This window comes from Cervus elaphus, chromosome 12, assembly GCF_910594005.1.
Source record: "Cervus elaphus chromosome 12, mCerEla1.1, whole genome shotgun sequence".
NCBI lineage: Eukaryota > Metazoa > Chordata > Mammalia > Artiodactyla > Cervidae > Cervus > Cervus elaphus.
This window is the reverse complement of record NC_057826.1, coordinates 89788794-89805744: the sequence shown is the minus strand read 5'-3', so window position 1 is coordinate 89805744 and position 16951 is coordinate 89788794. Positions and strand designations below refer to the sequence as shown.

The 16951-nt window shown below is 42.1% G+C and overlaps 2 protein-coding genes across 2 annotated transcripts in view; one reads left to right on the top strand and one right to left on the bottom strand.

The window, feature by feature from the left end:
• The window catches only part of DMGDH (dimethylglycine dehydrogenase), a 78272-nt gene extending 77984 nt beyond the window's left edge, over positions 1 to 288 (bottom strand). The window contains exon 1 of the mRNA XM_043920603.1: positions 16 to 288. Coding sequence (XP_043776538.1) covers positions 16 to 116 — 101 coding nt within the window. The 5' untranslated portion in view covers positions 117 to 288. The remainder of the gene's footprint in view (positions 1 to 15) is intronic.
• Positions 182 to 16773, top strand: LOC122705316 (S-methylmethionine--homocysteine S-methyltransferase BHMT2-like). Its single transcript, XM_043920606.1, has 7 exons — positions 182 to 295; positions 5642 to 5774; positions 7551 to 7642; positions 10641 to 10788; positions 11939 to 12121; positions 12365 to 12593; positions 15759 to 16773. The coding sequence occupies exons 1-7, from the start codon at positions 263 to 265 to the stop codon at positions 15838 to 15840; spliced, it is 900 nt and encodes a 299-aa protein (XP_043776541.1). The 5' UTR covers positions 182 to 262; the 3' UTR covers positions 15841 to 16773.
• Positions 16774 to 16951: the final 178 nt, after the last annotated feature.

The window sequence follows — 16951 nt, the reverse complement described above, 5'->3', positions numbered from 1 at the left end:
ACCGGCCCCACTCACCCTCGGCGGCTGCAGACTGAGTGCGGGCGGCCGGGGGAGCCCCTCAGCGGGAAGCCCCGCAGCCCGAGGCCCCGCAGCCGCCGTGTGCCCAGGCGGAGCATGGCGAGGCTGAGGGCGAGGACGCAGGCATCGGCTCCCAAGCCAGCGGACTGAAGGGCCTGCGGGCGGGCGGGACCCTCCCCCGGGCGAGGGGCGGGCTCCTGGCTGCGCGCGCTCCCGCTTCCCCGCGCTGCGCCGCAGAGGCGCGATGGCACCGACCCGGGGGCCCAGAGTCAAGAAGGTGAGTTTCGGGGAGCCCAGGAGGTACTCAGCCCTCCTGGCCGGGGGGCTCCACCTCAGTCCCTGGCCAAGCTCTGCGGCCCGGGCGAGGCACCTGGAGGGCTCTGAGCCTCCGTCTACCCCCTCGCGAGTCACCAGGACTACAGTATGCCTAGGTGTCAGGATGAGATAGCAATTCTGGGTACCAGTTATGGAGCCTCGCCTTGCTACCCTGCACCGCGCGAGTGCTCTATGCAAATGATCTCCGCTTCACTTTTATTCCCATTTTACAGGTGAGGAAACTGAGGCTTAGAGTCAGCAGACTATTTCAGGCTCATAGATCGGGTCCAGGTGGAGCAGGTATTTGAAACCCAGCCTTTCAGACTTAGGTGGCGCTCACGTTTTCTACCCTCAGCCCACCTGCACCCGCAGCTCTTCTATTCAACTGTCCCAGAGTGCGTTCCTCTCACGTTTGAGGAAGAGCGGTTGTCTGAACCCCCCAAGCCTCGTACTGGCCTGAAACCGGTCCCGGACGCGGAGACCTCAGACCCGCAGCGGGGTGGAGGGTGGGGGTGTGCTGGGCGGAGGGGTAGGGGCTGCACCTCACGCAGTCCTGCAGCGCCGGTCTCCTAGCTCCCCTTTCCTGATGTGCTTGCCAGCTGTCGCCCTGTTCCCCCATTTTCACACTAGATGTGCGCGTGGTGGGGAGGAGGGGGTGACAAAACATAATTAGGAAGGGCATGAACTTGGACGCGGAACATCTTCAAACTTCTCAGAGCAAGCCACCTGTGCCAGGTAATTCAGAAGAGAGGGTGGGCAAGGCAGTGGCAATATAGAAGTGGAAACATGCACCACCATTTCATTTATACTAAAAAGATAGGGGCAACCAAGATGCCCCACAGTCCTGGGCTCTGTAAATAAAGATCATTCACTTAATAAGTTATCAAGCAGCCAATTAAAAAAGTTGAGTGTGGAAACAGGCAAAGTGTTTTGGCAATAAGTTACAAAAGGAGATATGATGTGTCACAGACTGATCCCAACTATATAAAAATACTTATACATGCACTGTACAGAAAGACACAATAATGGTAGTAGTTACATAAGTTGTGGAATATGCGTTTTAAAAACTTAACAAAAAACATATTTTGGAGATTTTTTCTGATTATAAAAGTAAAATATAGGCATTGAAGAAAATAAGCATGATAAAAAGAAGAACCTTATGCTGATTTTTCTCTAAGCTTTCTCTACTACTATGCTTACTTTTCAGTTCATTTCTTTAAAGGTGTTTTTGTTTCTTGTTTTTTTTTTTTTTTTAATATATGCTTTCCCTGTTCTATTCCCTGCTGGCCTCTGCTCTTTGCAACACCAAGATTTTCATATGAGAGTCCATGCTAATGTGGGCCTGGGAGTTAAATGCTAGTGGGGTAGAGCTAACCTCACCACTCTTTTCAGCTAACAGGTGCATCTTAAGAATTCATTTAACTACCACAGAGGACAGCTCCAATTGCTTTCTTTAATACAAATGAGCAGTGCTGGTGGCAGTTTCAGGCAGATGGAGAGATATTTTAAGTAGACTGGACCTCTGGCAGCTTCCTGCCACAAAGTGAAGTTGCCCTACTCCTCTGTATGTGAATAAAGGTGCCCTGAAGCCAGATCTTAAATCCAAGAGGTCTAGATACTGCTATCTGCAAAAAGAGGGCATCCGTGCCTCTCAGAGCTCACTCAGATCCCAGGGAGAGTCACTGCCAAACAGAAAGGGAGGATGGAATGAAAATATAGACATAGTGCAAATAATTTACAGTGCTCTTTATTTTACACAGTCCTCTGTCATTTTAGAGCTATATTTAGATTGTGAAGGTGTAGCAGTTAACTGAGGTGGTAAGTCTAGCAGTGAAAGAGGGGCTGAAAGATGCTCTGAATGCATATCTTGATCATTTATTTTCCTAATAGCTGTTTAGGAAACTGGCAACATTTTAAAATGCTGGACAAACATCCAGATAACAGATCAAAATGTCTTACTTGTTATCATGAAGGCAACAGTCAAATTTCCACCATCATTTTCTTAAAACCCTAGCTAATTTTCTATTAGAGTATTGCTCCTTGTCAGGACCAAACTTGTAACATATGAGATACATGACATTTTCAAAACAGTCCAGTCATCTGCTAACTCTTGGCATAGTTTATTAAGGGCCTACTTCCCCTGTGGCTCAGATGGTAAAGAATCTGCCTGCAATGCGGGAGACCCAGGTTCTATCCCTGGGTCAGGAAGATCCCCTGGAGAAGGGAATGGCAACCCACTCTAGTATTCTTGCCTGGAGAATTCCATGGACAGAGAAGCCTCTCAGGCTACAGTCCATGGGATCGCAAAGAATTGGACAGGACTGAGCGACTGTCCGGAGAAGGCAATGGCACCCCACTCCAGTACTCTTGCCTGGAAAATCCCATGGACGGAGGAGCCTGGTAGGCTGCAGTCCATGGGGTTGCGAAGAGTCAGACATGACTGAGCGACTTCACTTTCTTTCACTTTTCACTTTCATGCACTGGAGAAGGAAATGGCAACCCACTCCAGTGTTCTTGCCGGGAGAATCCCAGGGACGGGAGCCTGGTGGGCTGCCGTCTATGGGGTCACACAGAGTTGGACACGACTGACGTGACTTAGCAGCAGCAGCAGAGCGACTGTCACTTCACTTCACGGTGGGTGCTATATGAGGGGGAGAGACAAGGTGACAAGACAGGCTTGCCACCTGAGCCTCAAGCATCTTCCAGCCAAACAGGGGCAACAGGTGAGTAACCAGATACTGCCACCCAGATGATGGATGCAGGAATGGAAGGTGTGTGAACTTCAGCAAGAGGCAAAAGGCGATGTAATCATAAATAAGAGTAGGTCAGACAAAGCTTTGTCCTGGCAGCAGTGGAAGATAGTTTAGAGTGGGCTGGAGTGAACTGGAGACCATTACAATAGTCCAGGGCAGTAAGGATGGGGGAGGGGACATATGTGAGATGTGTCAAATAGATATGCTTGGTGTAACCCTATGACAGATCGGATGTGGGAGGTGAGAGATTAACTTATAACAGCCAAATTGTGTGTTAATATTTTCCCCTCTAGAATTGTTGAATGTGTAACATTCAGTCCAACTCTTAACAAAGTTAGCTTCATTGAAATGTGTTAGATTTTCAGTTTGGAGTCTTAGACAGATGGTGATACCTTTGATTCTCTCTTCCACATCCCTCTGCAGCATTTAGTCATTACCCTGTACTGTGATGGTCTGTTGATATAATGGCCTTCCCCAAGGCAACCAGCACTTGGAGCTTCTTGCGGGCAGTGACCATTATTCCAATGTTTATCCCTCTTGCCTAGAAACTGGATCTAGTATGTGGGAAGGTCTCAGTGAAAGTTTAAGTCCTTTTTATGTTTCAAAAGTACAAAACGAAAGGAGCAAATTTCACTCTATGCAGGGAGTAGGGAGAGAGGTGAGAATCATAGAATACATTAACATTTCTTCTACATTCAGCTAAAATTTATCTTTGGATATGAAGTATGGAAAAATAACCAGAGTCAGGAGCTCTCTGCCAAAACAGTGTTTCTGGTTGACACAGCTGGGCTTCATTCCACTTCCCTCCACAGGAAGGTGGAGAAGGATGGTGGCCTGGTGTTTAGCCTCAGGGCCACCACGTCTAATGTACCTTCCTGAGCTGCAGATGTGACGGTTACGAGGGGCAGCTCCCCTCTTCATGCACTGCTCTGTGTCCCGCTGTAGGCAGAGCTGAGATGAACTGGCCGATATTTTCACTAAAATGTCGTATCTTCAAACCAATTCAACCTAGTTAAGATTTATACAATTTTCACACAAAAGTAGGATACAATTTTATTCAAGTTCCCATAGACTATAAACTAGGAAACACTTGGTGCTATTCGGATCTACTATATTCTTCTTTCTGTATATTCATTCTACTAATTTTTGAGAATTTGATATTGAAATCCCAACTAAAAATCCTAATTTATCTATTTAAAAAATAAACTATACCTAACTTTGTTCTGTATTTTCCAAGCCTCCTGTAAATGTGTTATCATACTTTCAAAATTTAAAAAATAAAAAAGAAAGAGAGAAAAAGGTTATATCTTCAACTAATGTAGTCTATGCAAGAAGGATAAGGATTCCCATGGGAGTATTTGCAGTTTTTATAAATCAAAAGGAAGGTCTCTCTGGAAAAAAAATGACACTTGACAAATGACCTGAAGGAAATGAGAGGATGAACCATGTAGGTATCTGGGGAGGTACTTTGTACTCGATGGACGCCATTAGCCCTTGGATAACTGCTCTGGATGCAATCTTTTATTCAGGTTATAGGTGGGCTGACTAGAAAGGTGGCAAAATATAGAGACTAGATTAGGAATTTAGAAGGTCTGACATTTACTGTTTTACCTACTGAGCTCTATGATCTTGAGCAATTCACTCAGCCTCTCTGAACCTCAGTGTCCTCATTTATAAAATTGCAATAAAAACTGCCTGCCCTGCCTAGCTCCCAGACTTGTTAAAAGTACCGAATGATAACAAGTCTGGGAATATGCTGGAAAATGTAGGGCAGAACTATGAAATGCTGTGTCTAGTGGGATTATGTCCAATGGTTCACACAAAAAAAGAGGTTTATTCTTCTCACCTGAAAAATGCAGTCACAGTCCACAGCCTCTGCAGCTCTAAGCTGTCATCAAGACACCAGGCTACAGTTATCAACCTGTGCCCTCAGCCTTAGCACGTGGCTTTCGACGGCATGGCTGCAAGATGATGGCTATGGCACCAGGACTTGAGCTGATATTCCAGACAGGAAGGAGAAAAAGGGATAAGATGGAAGGGTGTGGGCATCTCTATCAGGAAAACAAATCTCTTATAGAAATGTTCAGAAGGCTTTCACTTATATCCATCGGCCACCACTGTGTCACACGGCCAGTCCCCCACAGCCAAAGGAGCCTGAGACCCGAGAAATTTTTTTAAGTTGGGGACATTGTCTCGCCAAACAAAATACATTAGCAAACACGAGGAGAAAAAAAATGCACATTAGTTAGGCGATAAGCAGTGTCTGCCACAAACATCTTGAAAGACCAAAATATCATGGAATCAGCATTTTCATTGTAATTTGATTCAGATTAAATGGTATTTGAGAAAAAGTAGTCACAGAACTTGGGGCAAGACAAGTTGGACCTGGATTGTCCAATAGAGTCTACTCAAATTTTCTGAAATACCATCAGGCACAGATGATTTTCACAAAACTGAGCTGTCAGAGCACTGTACCCACCTTTCCTACAATTGGAACCTGCTTTTAGGAAAAATAAGAAGAACGGTCTGAGGTGACTTTTCTTTCTATTCTTCAGGGCCTTTTGGAACGTCTGGATAGTGGGGAGGTTGTGGTTGGAGATGGCAGCTTTCTCCTAACGCTGGAGAAGAGGGGCTACGTGAAGGCTGGGCTCTGGACTCCAGAAGCCGTAGCAGAGCACCCACACGCATGTCGGTGCCAGCACCGCCCTCAGTGGTTACCAGGGTGACAGTGCTTAAATCCGGCTGAGAGAAGGTAAATAATAGCGAGTGTTTTCTGAGGACTGTTTCACTTGCCAAAATTGCTAAGATGTGGTGACAGTGGCTGTACATGAATCAAACAGAAGAAGTGGCTTCTTTCTCTCCCATCCTACCCCCTCTGTGTGTGTGTGTGCTCACGCTCGCTCGCTCTCACACACACACACACTTGCATCTTTATATATAGAGTGCTAAAATATATATTCTGATATTTGCTCCATGAATATTTACCTTATGTATATTCAAGACTTTCCGTAAGACAGTAAAACTATTATTGCGTTGGAGTCATCCTTGTGTCTAATTTGCATATGCTATTTAAATAGTATGTTTGATAGGGATGATTAATGGTAATTCCAGGTGACTCAGCTGGTAAAGAACCCACCTGCAATGCGAGAGACCTGGATTTGATCCCTGGGTTGGGAAGATCCCCTGGAGAAGAGATAGGCTACCCACTCCAGTATTCTGGCCTGGAGAATTCCATGGACTGTATAGTCCATGGAATCAGAAAGTTGGTCACAACTGAGCAACTCCCACTTTCACTTTTAAACTTAATAGAACTTAGACAGGAGACAGCCCGGTTCTGTTGGGGGGAGAAGAGGGGCAAAGAAATAAACACAGTTTTACTTCGTCCTCTTGGCTGAAAAAAAACAAAAAAGATTTGGAGGTAGAAACTGTGATAGGATTGCTTGGTAACATCAAATTGAAACTTTAATTCTATAAAGTTTGCTCTTTTTTGTATTTGCTTCCTAAATTAAAGTGAGAAATACAGCTAAAGAAGAAATGGGTGAAACAGGATACAAGCTGGGATTGAACTTTTGATTTGCTCTCATTTTGTTCATACATGCACAGTGTATCAGACAAACGTGGGTTTTACTGACCGGCTGAGTGACCCTGGACAAGTCTTTTGACCTCTGAGGATCAGTTTCTTCATCTGTCACACGGGAACATGACATGGGCTGCTTGTGAGGACTCATGAGTTAACCCACATGAAGTGCCCAGCATCTAAGTACCCAATGGCTGTGATTACTGTTCCATCAGACACTCAGAGTTAGATGGTAGGACAAAGTTCTGTCTTTCTGGTGTTAGCAGGGAGACTTCTTTCTGGCCCAAGAAGAACTCATTCTTAATTTTAGAAGATCTTTTTTGCGCTCCCAGGAAGAAAGTGCTGAAATAGTAGGATAGAGATTCAGGTGGGAGGGAGGGGGATGAAGAGCAAGAAGAAGGCGTGTCTGGACAAGGAAAGCTCTCTGGCCGCATCTCCGCAACTACTCCAGTCGACTCCATCATCTGCATTCTGCCCGCTGTGAGAATTCCCTCATTCTACTTTGAGGGCTTCCCACTACTGACTATACGTAGACCAGCTACATCCTTCTTGACACTGGCAAATGGATAGACCCTCTTTAGACCAAGAAACCAAGGATTAGTGGGCCAACCCAGCCTTGAGGCCTGCCTGTGACTGCACCAGGCCAAGAGGCCCACTGGCAGGTCAACATGAGGTTACGCTCAACAGCCCCCGTCTGGTATGCACTCTGCCCTTTCCCGTCCCCGAATTCTACTGACCTGAATCTGCAATTTCTGTATAAGTACTCGGTTTGGAAGTGTGTATGATTGAAAGAGATGTGAGTGGATGAGCTGCTGCTAAAAATGATAGTTTCTGTGATTTTTACTTTTTTTTATTTCAATGGAAAATAAAAAGCAACTCCTTTGCAGTTCGTCAGCTTCACATGGAATTCTTGAGGGCGGGATCAGATGTCATGCAGACTTTCACCTTTTCTGCCAGTGACGACAATATGGAAAGTCAGGTAGATTACAGTGTGGTGTGGGGGTGGGGCGGGGTGGGAAGAGGGGTCATCTGTAATAAAAATAGCCTCTTGAAGAGAATCCATGGAACTGACCTAATGCGGTACTATGCTTTATTACAAATTCCTCCACATAGAATATTCATTAAATAATTAATCATTATGTAAACTTATGTAAAAAATAAATATTTTTTGTCCGTTTATCTAAGGGAAGGGTAGGGGATGGGACTGGGGGAAAACAGGCTATTGCAAGGGCATGGCCATCCTCTGTGCTATGTTTTTGTTGAGAAAGGACACTATAGATCTCTCTTTACCTTCTCATTTCTTTTTCCGACATCTGCAGACAGGATGGTTCTAGGGAAGACAGCATCACTGGCTAGGAATGAGGAGAACTGGCTTTGATACCCAACTTTGCCATCTACTGGCTGTGTGATAACTGATACTTACATGCATTGGGTTGTTGGGGAAAATGGATAAGGTGAAGGATATGGAAGTATTGCGAGATTTTCTGCAAATGGAGAGTATGAATACTTGTAAACGTTAATGCCCATTTATTCATTCAGCCAACCAACATTTACTGAGTACATGTTATAGTCCATTCTCTGTGCTAAATACAGAGACGATACAAAGGCATAGACTCTATTCTGAAGTGGCTCACAGTCCACTGGGGAGGCACACGCATGCGTGCTAAGTCGCCCAGTTGTGTCTGACTCCTTGCAACCCAATGGACTGTAGCCCGCCAGGCCCCTCTGTCCATGGGATTCTCCAACAATGAGCCTTCACTAAGATCCAGTGTGGTAAGTACAATAATGGAAATACAAGCTCATTGGGAGTACAGGAGATGGTACCCAACTCTGCTGGTCTTCTCAAATTTCAGGTTAAACCAGTGTCTTTCACTCAGGCCACTTGCTCATTGCCCTCTTTGTTATTTATTACGTTCCACCTTTCAAATGCCAGGCTCACCATGTGAACTCTTGCTCTCTCACTTCAGTGGGAAGCTGTAAACACCGCTGCCTGTGACCTCGCCAGAGAAGTAGCCGACAAAGGGGATGCTTTGGTAGCAGGGGGGATCTGCCAGACATCGTTGTACGCGCACCACAAGGATGAAGTTAGAATTAAAAAGCTTTTTTGACTACAGCTAGAGATTTTTGCCAGGAAAAATGTAGATTTCTTGATTGCAGAGGTAAGCCAATGTTATAGGGAAAAAATTAACTCTATTTTGATATAACTGCATAGTCTTCAACTTTCATAAGAGTATTGGCCCGCCCTGTGCCCTCATTCCCTGCCTGTGCATGGTCAAAGGTTTGCTTACATGCACTGTGGTCAAGGCCAACATCCTCTCGCTTGTGTGCTAGGTCCTCTGTGAAGCCAAAGAACAGAGCCAGGAGAGGCCTACCGGTAGCCTTTGGTCTTATTCTGGGTGGTTGTAGCAGCTGACTCTTGGGGGACCCTACAATGTAGGGTAAGAGGATGGGGACAGGGATTCTGGGAGCATCTTCTACAGGAGAGGCAGGGCAGGAAGGAGCTCGGGGCGGGGAGTAGAGGCTGTCAGGGAGCAAAACCTAGAGGATAGGCAGCTCCTGGGGCTCCTCCAGGCCCCCCAGTAACACTCAGGGCCAAGCAGCAGTTTACTTGCCCACCTCCGTCCATGCCTTGCTCACCCCATCTCTCCACTTTCACTAAAGTTGTAACACATGAGCAATATTTTGAAGTTAGAATCAATAAAAGTTGTCACTGACTACACATGAAGTCCGAGAGTATTCTCTTCCCCTCATCTCCCTATTTCCCATCATGTAGGCTACTGTCTGAGTCAAGGCCTCAACCCAGGCCTTTACCCTTGACAATGTCAATAGCTTCCCAACTGCTAGTTCTCCAGTCATCCTACTGAATGTATGAGAGACCTTGCTTCATCAACCTTCTCAAGGCTTAGGGCTACCCATGCCTGGCTAATCCACCTGGAAAAAGTCATCTACAAAAATGAAGGCAAACTCCACCCTGTGTGTTCTCCACATGGGTGAGGACACAAGTTTGTTTTTTAAAAGCCTCTCTTTGGACTTTCTCCGTGATTCCTCACATATTGCTTCTGCAGAATCTAAGTCAAGAAAGGAGAAACACAGAGATTTCTGCTAGCTTTTCTCCACGTACTTAAACTAGGATCAGCTCTTCAGCTGTGGCACTTAAGGGGGTTCCTTAAGTGCAGGGGAAGCACCCCAGGAAATGGCCTGGGTTTACCAGATAAGGTGTCCGCTCCACCGTCAGCAAGGACACTCAATAGGTACCCCTCCCTTCTCTGTGCCTCAGTATTCTCAGCTGGGGAAATAATCATATTTCTCTTCCTATCTTATGGAGCACTTATCAATAACAGGGCTTCCCAGGTGGCTCAGTGGTAAAGAATCCTCCTGCCAATGGAGGAGACAGAGGAGGCATGGTTTCAAATCTTGGGTCAGGAAGATCCCCCTGGAGAAGGAAATGGCAACCCACTCCAGTACTCTTGCCTGGAAAATCCCTGAACAGAGGAGCCTGGTGGGCTACAGTCCATGGGGTCACACACAATAGGACATGACTTAGAGACTGACATGGTCATGAGCATATGACTATCTAACTAGAAGTGAATAGAAAAGTATTTTGAAGTGTAAAGCATAAAAAACTATTCACTATTCTTCAGAGACCACCCTAGTTACATTAGGAAAAAAAAGAGTCCAAAATTTATAAATAAAACTTTTGTTCCTTCAAAATCATAATTTTAAGTACTCAACTACTTTAAAATCCTTTTTTATTAATAGTATAATATCTGAATGAAAATCTATATGTTATTGTTAAAAGAATTAAAATTTACTCAGAAAAAATTTTCTTTAGTCAGTCTGATAAAGGCACATTACTTAGCACAATTTTATTACATATATTTGGTAATTTTTATAACTGATTTTTGCAACATTTATGGTCTACCAATTAAAGTCTGCTTTCTATTTGGACCAATAGAAAAACATTAAATTTCTCTTAGTATTTTGAACATGCTGTAGAAGCTGTGTGGGCTGTAGAAGTCTTAAAAGAATCTGGAAAGCCTGTGGCAGCCACTATGTGCATAGGCCCAGAGGGAGACATACATGGTGTAACACCTGGAGAATGTGCTGTGAAGCTGGTGAAGGCAGGTAATGTGGACCCATGATGTGATAAACAGTTCAGTTGTTGTTTATGAAAGTTAACAATGTTTCTTAAGGTTGGGAGAGCAGTTTGGAAATAAAATCGTTAATTGGAATTGATTTCTTTATCAGTAAAACTTAAGAAGTGGAGGGGGATAGCTAATTTCTAAGGCACCTTCCAACTATTAAAAAAAAAAAAAAAAGATCTCTGTGTCTATTTTTGTGCCAGTACCAAACTGTACTTGGTACAAACTGTACTGAACTGTATCTCTGTGGTGCCGACAGAAGTCAGGGAGCTTGATTCCTCCAGATCTGTTCCTCTTTCTCAAGACTGTTTTGGCTCTTCAGGGTCTTCTGTGTTTACATACAAATGTTAAACTCATTTGCTCTAGTTTTGGGGTAAATGCCATTCATAATTTGATAGGAATTACATTGAATCTGTAGATTGCCTTGGGTGGTAGGATCATTTTTAAAATATTGATTCTTCCAATCCAAGAGCTTTCCACTTGTCTGTGTCATGTTCAGTTTCTTTCATCAGTGTCTTATAGTTTTCAGAGTACAGGTCTTTTGCCTCCTTAGGTAAGTAGGTTTATTTCTAGGTATTTCATTCTTTTTGATACAGTGGTAAATGGGATTGTTTCCTTAATTTCTCTTTCTGATGTTTTGTTGTTAGTCTATAGAAATGAAGTCAGACAGAGAAAGACAAATATCATATCATATCACTTATATAATAAATATATAAGTTATATATATATATAAATATATATAAAAATATAAATAAGATAATACAAATGAACTTATTTACCAAACAAAAAAAGACTCATAGACTTAGAAAACAAACTTTATAGTTACCAAAGGGGAACAAGAAGTGAGGAGAGATAAATTAAGTGTTTGGGATTAACAGATACACATTCCTATATATGAAATAAACAACAAGGACCTACTGTATAGGACAGGGAACTATATTCAGCATCTTGTAACAACCTATAATGAAAAAGAATCTGAAAAGAATATATATTTATATATATATGTTTAACTGAATCACTTCACTGTACATCTGAAACTAACACAGCATTGTAAATCAACTAGACTTCAATTTCAAAAAATAAACAAGTAAATAAATTGTGAAACAAGTAAATAAATGTATTTCTTTGCACAGGGGCTTCAGTTGTTGGTGTGAACTGCCAATTTGGGCCCTGGACCAGCCTGAAGACCATGAGCCTCATGAAGGAAGCACTACAGGCTGCAGGGCTGAGAGCACATTTGATGGTGCAGTCCCTGGGGTTCCACATGCCCGACTGTGGCAAAGGAGGGTTTCTGGATCTCCCTGAATATCCCTTTGGTGAGCTCGGGTGCATATTAGAGACCTTGTGATTTCTTGTGACAAAATAGAAATGGCTGTAGGAACAACTATAATACAACACAGACTTATGATACGAGATTGCATAAGACAAAGGCATTCAATGTCAATCAAAAATGAGCTATCTGAAGAACTCATACTCTAAAATTTAGTTTTGCCATTGAAAAAAAAAACACATTTGAAAACAGAGGTGGTAACAGAAGTACCATATCTATTGTATTACAGCACTGGAGCCCAGAGTTGCAACCAGATGGGATATTCAAAAGTATGCCAGAGAAGCCTACAACCTGGGGGTCAGGTACATAGGCGGGTGCTGTGGCTTTGAGCCTTATCACATCAGAGCGATTGCAGAGGAGCTGGCCCCGGAGAGGGGATTTTTGCCACCAGCTTCAGAAAAACATGGCAGCTGGGGAAGTGGTCTCAATACACACACCAAACCCTGGATTAGAGCCAGGTAGGAATTTTTAAATTAACATTACTATTTTCCTCTAATCTCATTTGTTGTTAACATTATGCATGCACATGGTAATAAAAATTCATAAGTATAGAAATGTATAAAATGAAGGGTAAAAGCCACCCCATTCTTGACATCTATCCTATCCCAGGGTAACTTATTAGCCATTTATGTTTTGAAGTCTTGTTCCTCTAACTCTTGTTTCATCAATTTTAAGTGGTAATTATGAAAGCTGAAAAATTTAAATCAGATGATCTTCCCACTTTCCCTGTTCTCCTTTTGCCAATTTTGCCTTGTTACATCTTTGCTTGTTCTATTAGTTATCTTTACAAGTTTGAATTTCATATTTAACCACCTATTTTTTAATCCATTAATATGAGGCAGTATCTTTTGATTCCATTCTCTGTAAAATAAGAATTGACTTCCTCTATTTTCTTCCGCTTTTCCTCCCTCATATACTTGGTTTCTCTATGGTATACCATTCCATTTAGATCATCAGTGTTTATAACTAAACACAGTATAAGAAAACACAATGGCAATTCAGTAATTAAGTGTTCAATTCCATGTGAAATCAAAACTTGGAACTTGTTTCAAGCTTAAAATTCTCCTTTTTTCTAGCAGAAGATTTTAATATGTAGGAAAGCAGGGATGGCTCATCTGATCTTTCTCTTTCTCTGTCTTATGCTTCCAACCCTCCCTTCCCATATTGCTGGTCACTGTTTTTGACCTCTCCAGATTCAAAGAGTGAGGAGAGAAGCTGGAAAAGCAGTAAACTGCTACAGCCTGACGGGCACACTGTTATAAGACCACACTCCCTGGGCCTGGCAGGTCCTCATGAGTGTACTTATAGCTCTTCAGAGGTTTCCACCAGGAACTTGTGTTATTTCTCATGCTACAGGCATTGCATTTTTCTGTAAAATTTTTTTCTCTGCTTCACCCTCAAATCCTGACTTTCTCAATAGGTCAACTACAGATATACCCCATTTGTGAGAGTCTCATTTTCTTCTTGGTATTTCTCTTGAGCCTGATTTTAGGCGCACCCTCTCCTATTAGGCTCAAAACTGGCTACAAGACTTTTCACCCTTCCTTTATGGAGATGAACTCTAAGAGTGTGGTCTAATCTCAATTTAACCACAAGCAAAGTATCCAACTCATTGGTCTCTGTGATCTGATTTTCCAGTGTAGAGTCAGTGAGTCAACTGACTGGCTCTTAGCCACCTACTCTGAAAAGTCTGCAGAGTGTCTGTCTTGCTTTAATATCTGATATCTATCGTATCTTGTGCCACTAATCAAATTTCCAATCTAATATCTTGGTACTATGTCATGATTTTCTAAACATTATTCATTACAGAACCAAGAGAAATAGAAATAAACCTATTTCACAGAACCTGAGCCCTGTGTAGGAGAATGTTCCCAGCATCAAGGTCAAATTGAGTCTCTCCTTTTACATTTCATTCATAGTCCAAATTCAGGTCATACTTTAATTTACATCAGAGTTGGACTACAACTTCCTTTATACAACATTTGGTTTTATAGGAATGTCTAATTAACTTTCTTTTCTATTGTTGAAAGAAGAATAACAGGCCTTCCCCTTCTCTAAGGTTTTCCAGTATCTAGATTATGCTGTTTGTTACAATCAATCACTTTATTGTTGGAGACATTTTTTCTCGGAGGCTCCTTAAATCACTATTCTGTTTCAAATGATCCTCTTCTCATCTCCCTCTCCCTCTCTTTCTCCTGTCAAACAATGCCATCACTTTTCCATCTTTCATAAACCAGCTATCTTCTCTGCCATCTTCTCTAATCAGTGCTATTATATCTTTAATCCATTTTTGTACTTTATCCATTTCAGTGGGGCAGAGATTTAGAATAGTCTTCATTTTTGAGTTGGGACAACTTTCTGAATGCAAATATGTTTATATTGTAGACGTATGCAAGAAATCATTTAGGCAAACATTTCTTCTGAAAGATATGGATATTTATCCAGAAAGATTTTTTTAAAGGTCTCATGCTTAGAAAAAAAATGACTAAATAGAAATATAATTAAAAGGTGAGGAAAGCATACTTTGATGATGATTAAAATAGTTCAGATAAGTGAGAAATGGCTTATTTTAATATACATTGTCTAAGGATCTTTGGAATTCATTAGCAACTTAAAACATTATTCTGTAGACTAAAGGCAGACATTTCTTGTACCCTAAACTCCCAAACATACTGAGGTTCACAAAAATTTGTGATTATCCAAAAACCTATAGACTTCTGACATTTTCATCATCCAAAAAAAATGGTTTATTAGTTGTTTCATAAGTAAAGTGAAAAAAACTGTAAAAATATATTTAACACAAAAGTCTGTGACCAGGAACCTTGTGTTCTTTCCTTTCCTAAAAACAAGATACAAATACTGCGTGATTTGTATTCTGTTTTTAGTTTCTGAAGAATTTTACTTTGTCTCATTATGTTAAAAACTGGCTTCAGGGGCTTCCGCGGTGGCTCAGCGGTAAAGAATCCACCTTCCAATGCAGGAGACACGGGTTCAGTCCCTGGTCAGGGAGGGTCCAACATGCCTCAGAGCAATTAAGCCCACTCACCGTGACTATTGAACCTGTGCTCTGAGCCCGGAAACCGCAACACCCTGAAACCTGCGCACCGCAGAGCCTGTGTTCCACAGCAAGAGAAGACCCTGCAGTGAGAAGCCCATATACTAGAAAGCAGACTCCGCTCATAGCAATCAGAGAAAAGCCCACGCAGCAGTGAAGACCCTGAACAGCCAAAAGTAACAATTAAATTTTTTTAAAAACTGGCTTCATATACTTGTCATTATGTTAAAACATTGAGTAGGGTTAGAAGGATCCTGCTAGATATTTCTGGATGAATAAAATTCACAAAAACATGTAAAATTCAAACACATTGTCTTTTTCTGAAAGGCAATTTGAAACCCAGTGATTGTTATTGAGAATATAAATATAGAAAGACTCCTGAAATTAATGGATATGGGCACAGATTTTCTGTGTATATGTTAAAACTGAAATTCTACCTTAGCCTGATCATCCACCAAACTTAGGTGTATTTAGCCTACACACACACACACAAACACACATAATATATTGGCTTATAAAATAGACATGAATCTTTTAACTGATGAACTATATATCTTTTCAAACGCAGGGCTAGAAGGGAATATTGGGAGAATCTGCGGCCGGCTTCTGGTAGACCTCTCTGTCCTTCACTGTCAAAGCCAGATGCCTAAGGAGTAATGAAAGAAAACACTGAAGCAGCAGAATGGAAAGAAATCCCCCCAAACCCCATCTGGAACGCTTCCGCGCCTCTGTCCTCAGCCCACCCTGTCGTCTCCAGCTGTAGAACAAGTGGCAGCTTAAGCGCTGACGATTCAACACAGGGTTCGTCTTACAGTCCTGCTGTGCTTCAGCGAGAGCTGGATGCTGGGCGAGATGCAAAGCTGATGAGAAAGGCTTCTCGTCCTCCAGGTACTGACTGTCCAGTATGCTGTAGGACATGCTTTGGAAGGGCATCAAGAATGGTAAAACTTGCCAGTTAGAGTGAATCTGAGATTTTAAAATAACCCAAAGTTAGTGAGCAACAAACGCAGTGATTAATTCAGGTGACTACACTAGGTACAGAAGGATAGAGCAGCATTCTAAACTAAAATTAAAGCAATGAGTCTGCCTTTCTTAAGTGACTTGTATAATGACTCCAAAGGCAATCCCAAAGGAACAGATGCATAAAATATTTTAGGACTTTTTAAAAATAATCATATAACCTTCCAAAGTGATTAGGTTCAAAGATAATTTTACTTAAAGGTATTAGGTCCCAGAATTTTTTCAGTGTATCTCTATAAATCATAAATAGTTAGATTATAAACCACTAAGGACAAGGACCATGTGAGATGCTTCTTATATTTTTCCTCAAAGTATTTATCATTGTGCCAGGCATAGTAATAGATGCTCAGTGAAACACTGATTGTTGATTATTTTAAATAAGTAAATAAATAAGCAAAAATAGATTAACAGCTGAAGAAGACGTTTGTAAAGGTCAGAGTTCAAATCTGTCACCGTCTAATATTCTCTTGACATTGTTTCAGCTATTTTGTTACATGCTGATTTCTCTATTTTTCAAAACAATGCATCAATTTGTAATAATTAATAAAATTAAAAATAATTTATCTTTTGTAGTGTTTGAGCATTTAAATCTCATGGATATTTTTGGAAAGTAATCAGTTCAGTTCAGTCACTCAGTCATGTCCGACTCTTTGCGACCCCATGAACTGCAGCCCGCCAGGTCTCCCTGTCCATCACCAACTCCCGGAGCTTACTCAAACTCATGCCCATTGAGTCAGTGAT

Coding starts and splice junctions, on each gene's coding strand:
- LOC122705316 (XM_043920606.1), top strand. CDS start 263: ATGGCACCGACCCGGGGGCCCAGAGTCAAGAAG. Junction 5,775..7,550: donor AGCAGAGCACCCACACGCAT/GTCGGTGCCAGC, acceptor ACTCCTTTGCAG/TTCGTCAGCTTCACATGGAA. Junction 10,789..11,938: donor TGTGAAGCTGGTGAAGGCAG/GTAATGTGGACC, acceptor TTCTTTGCACAG/GGGCTTCAGTTGTTGGTGTG.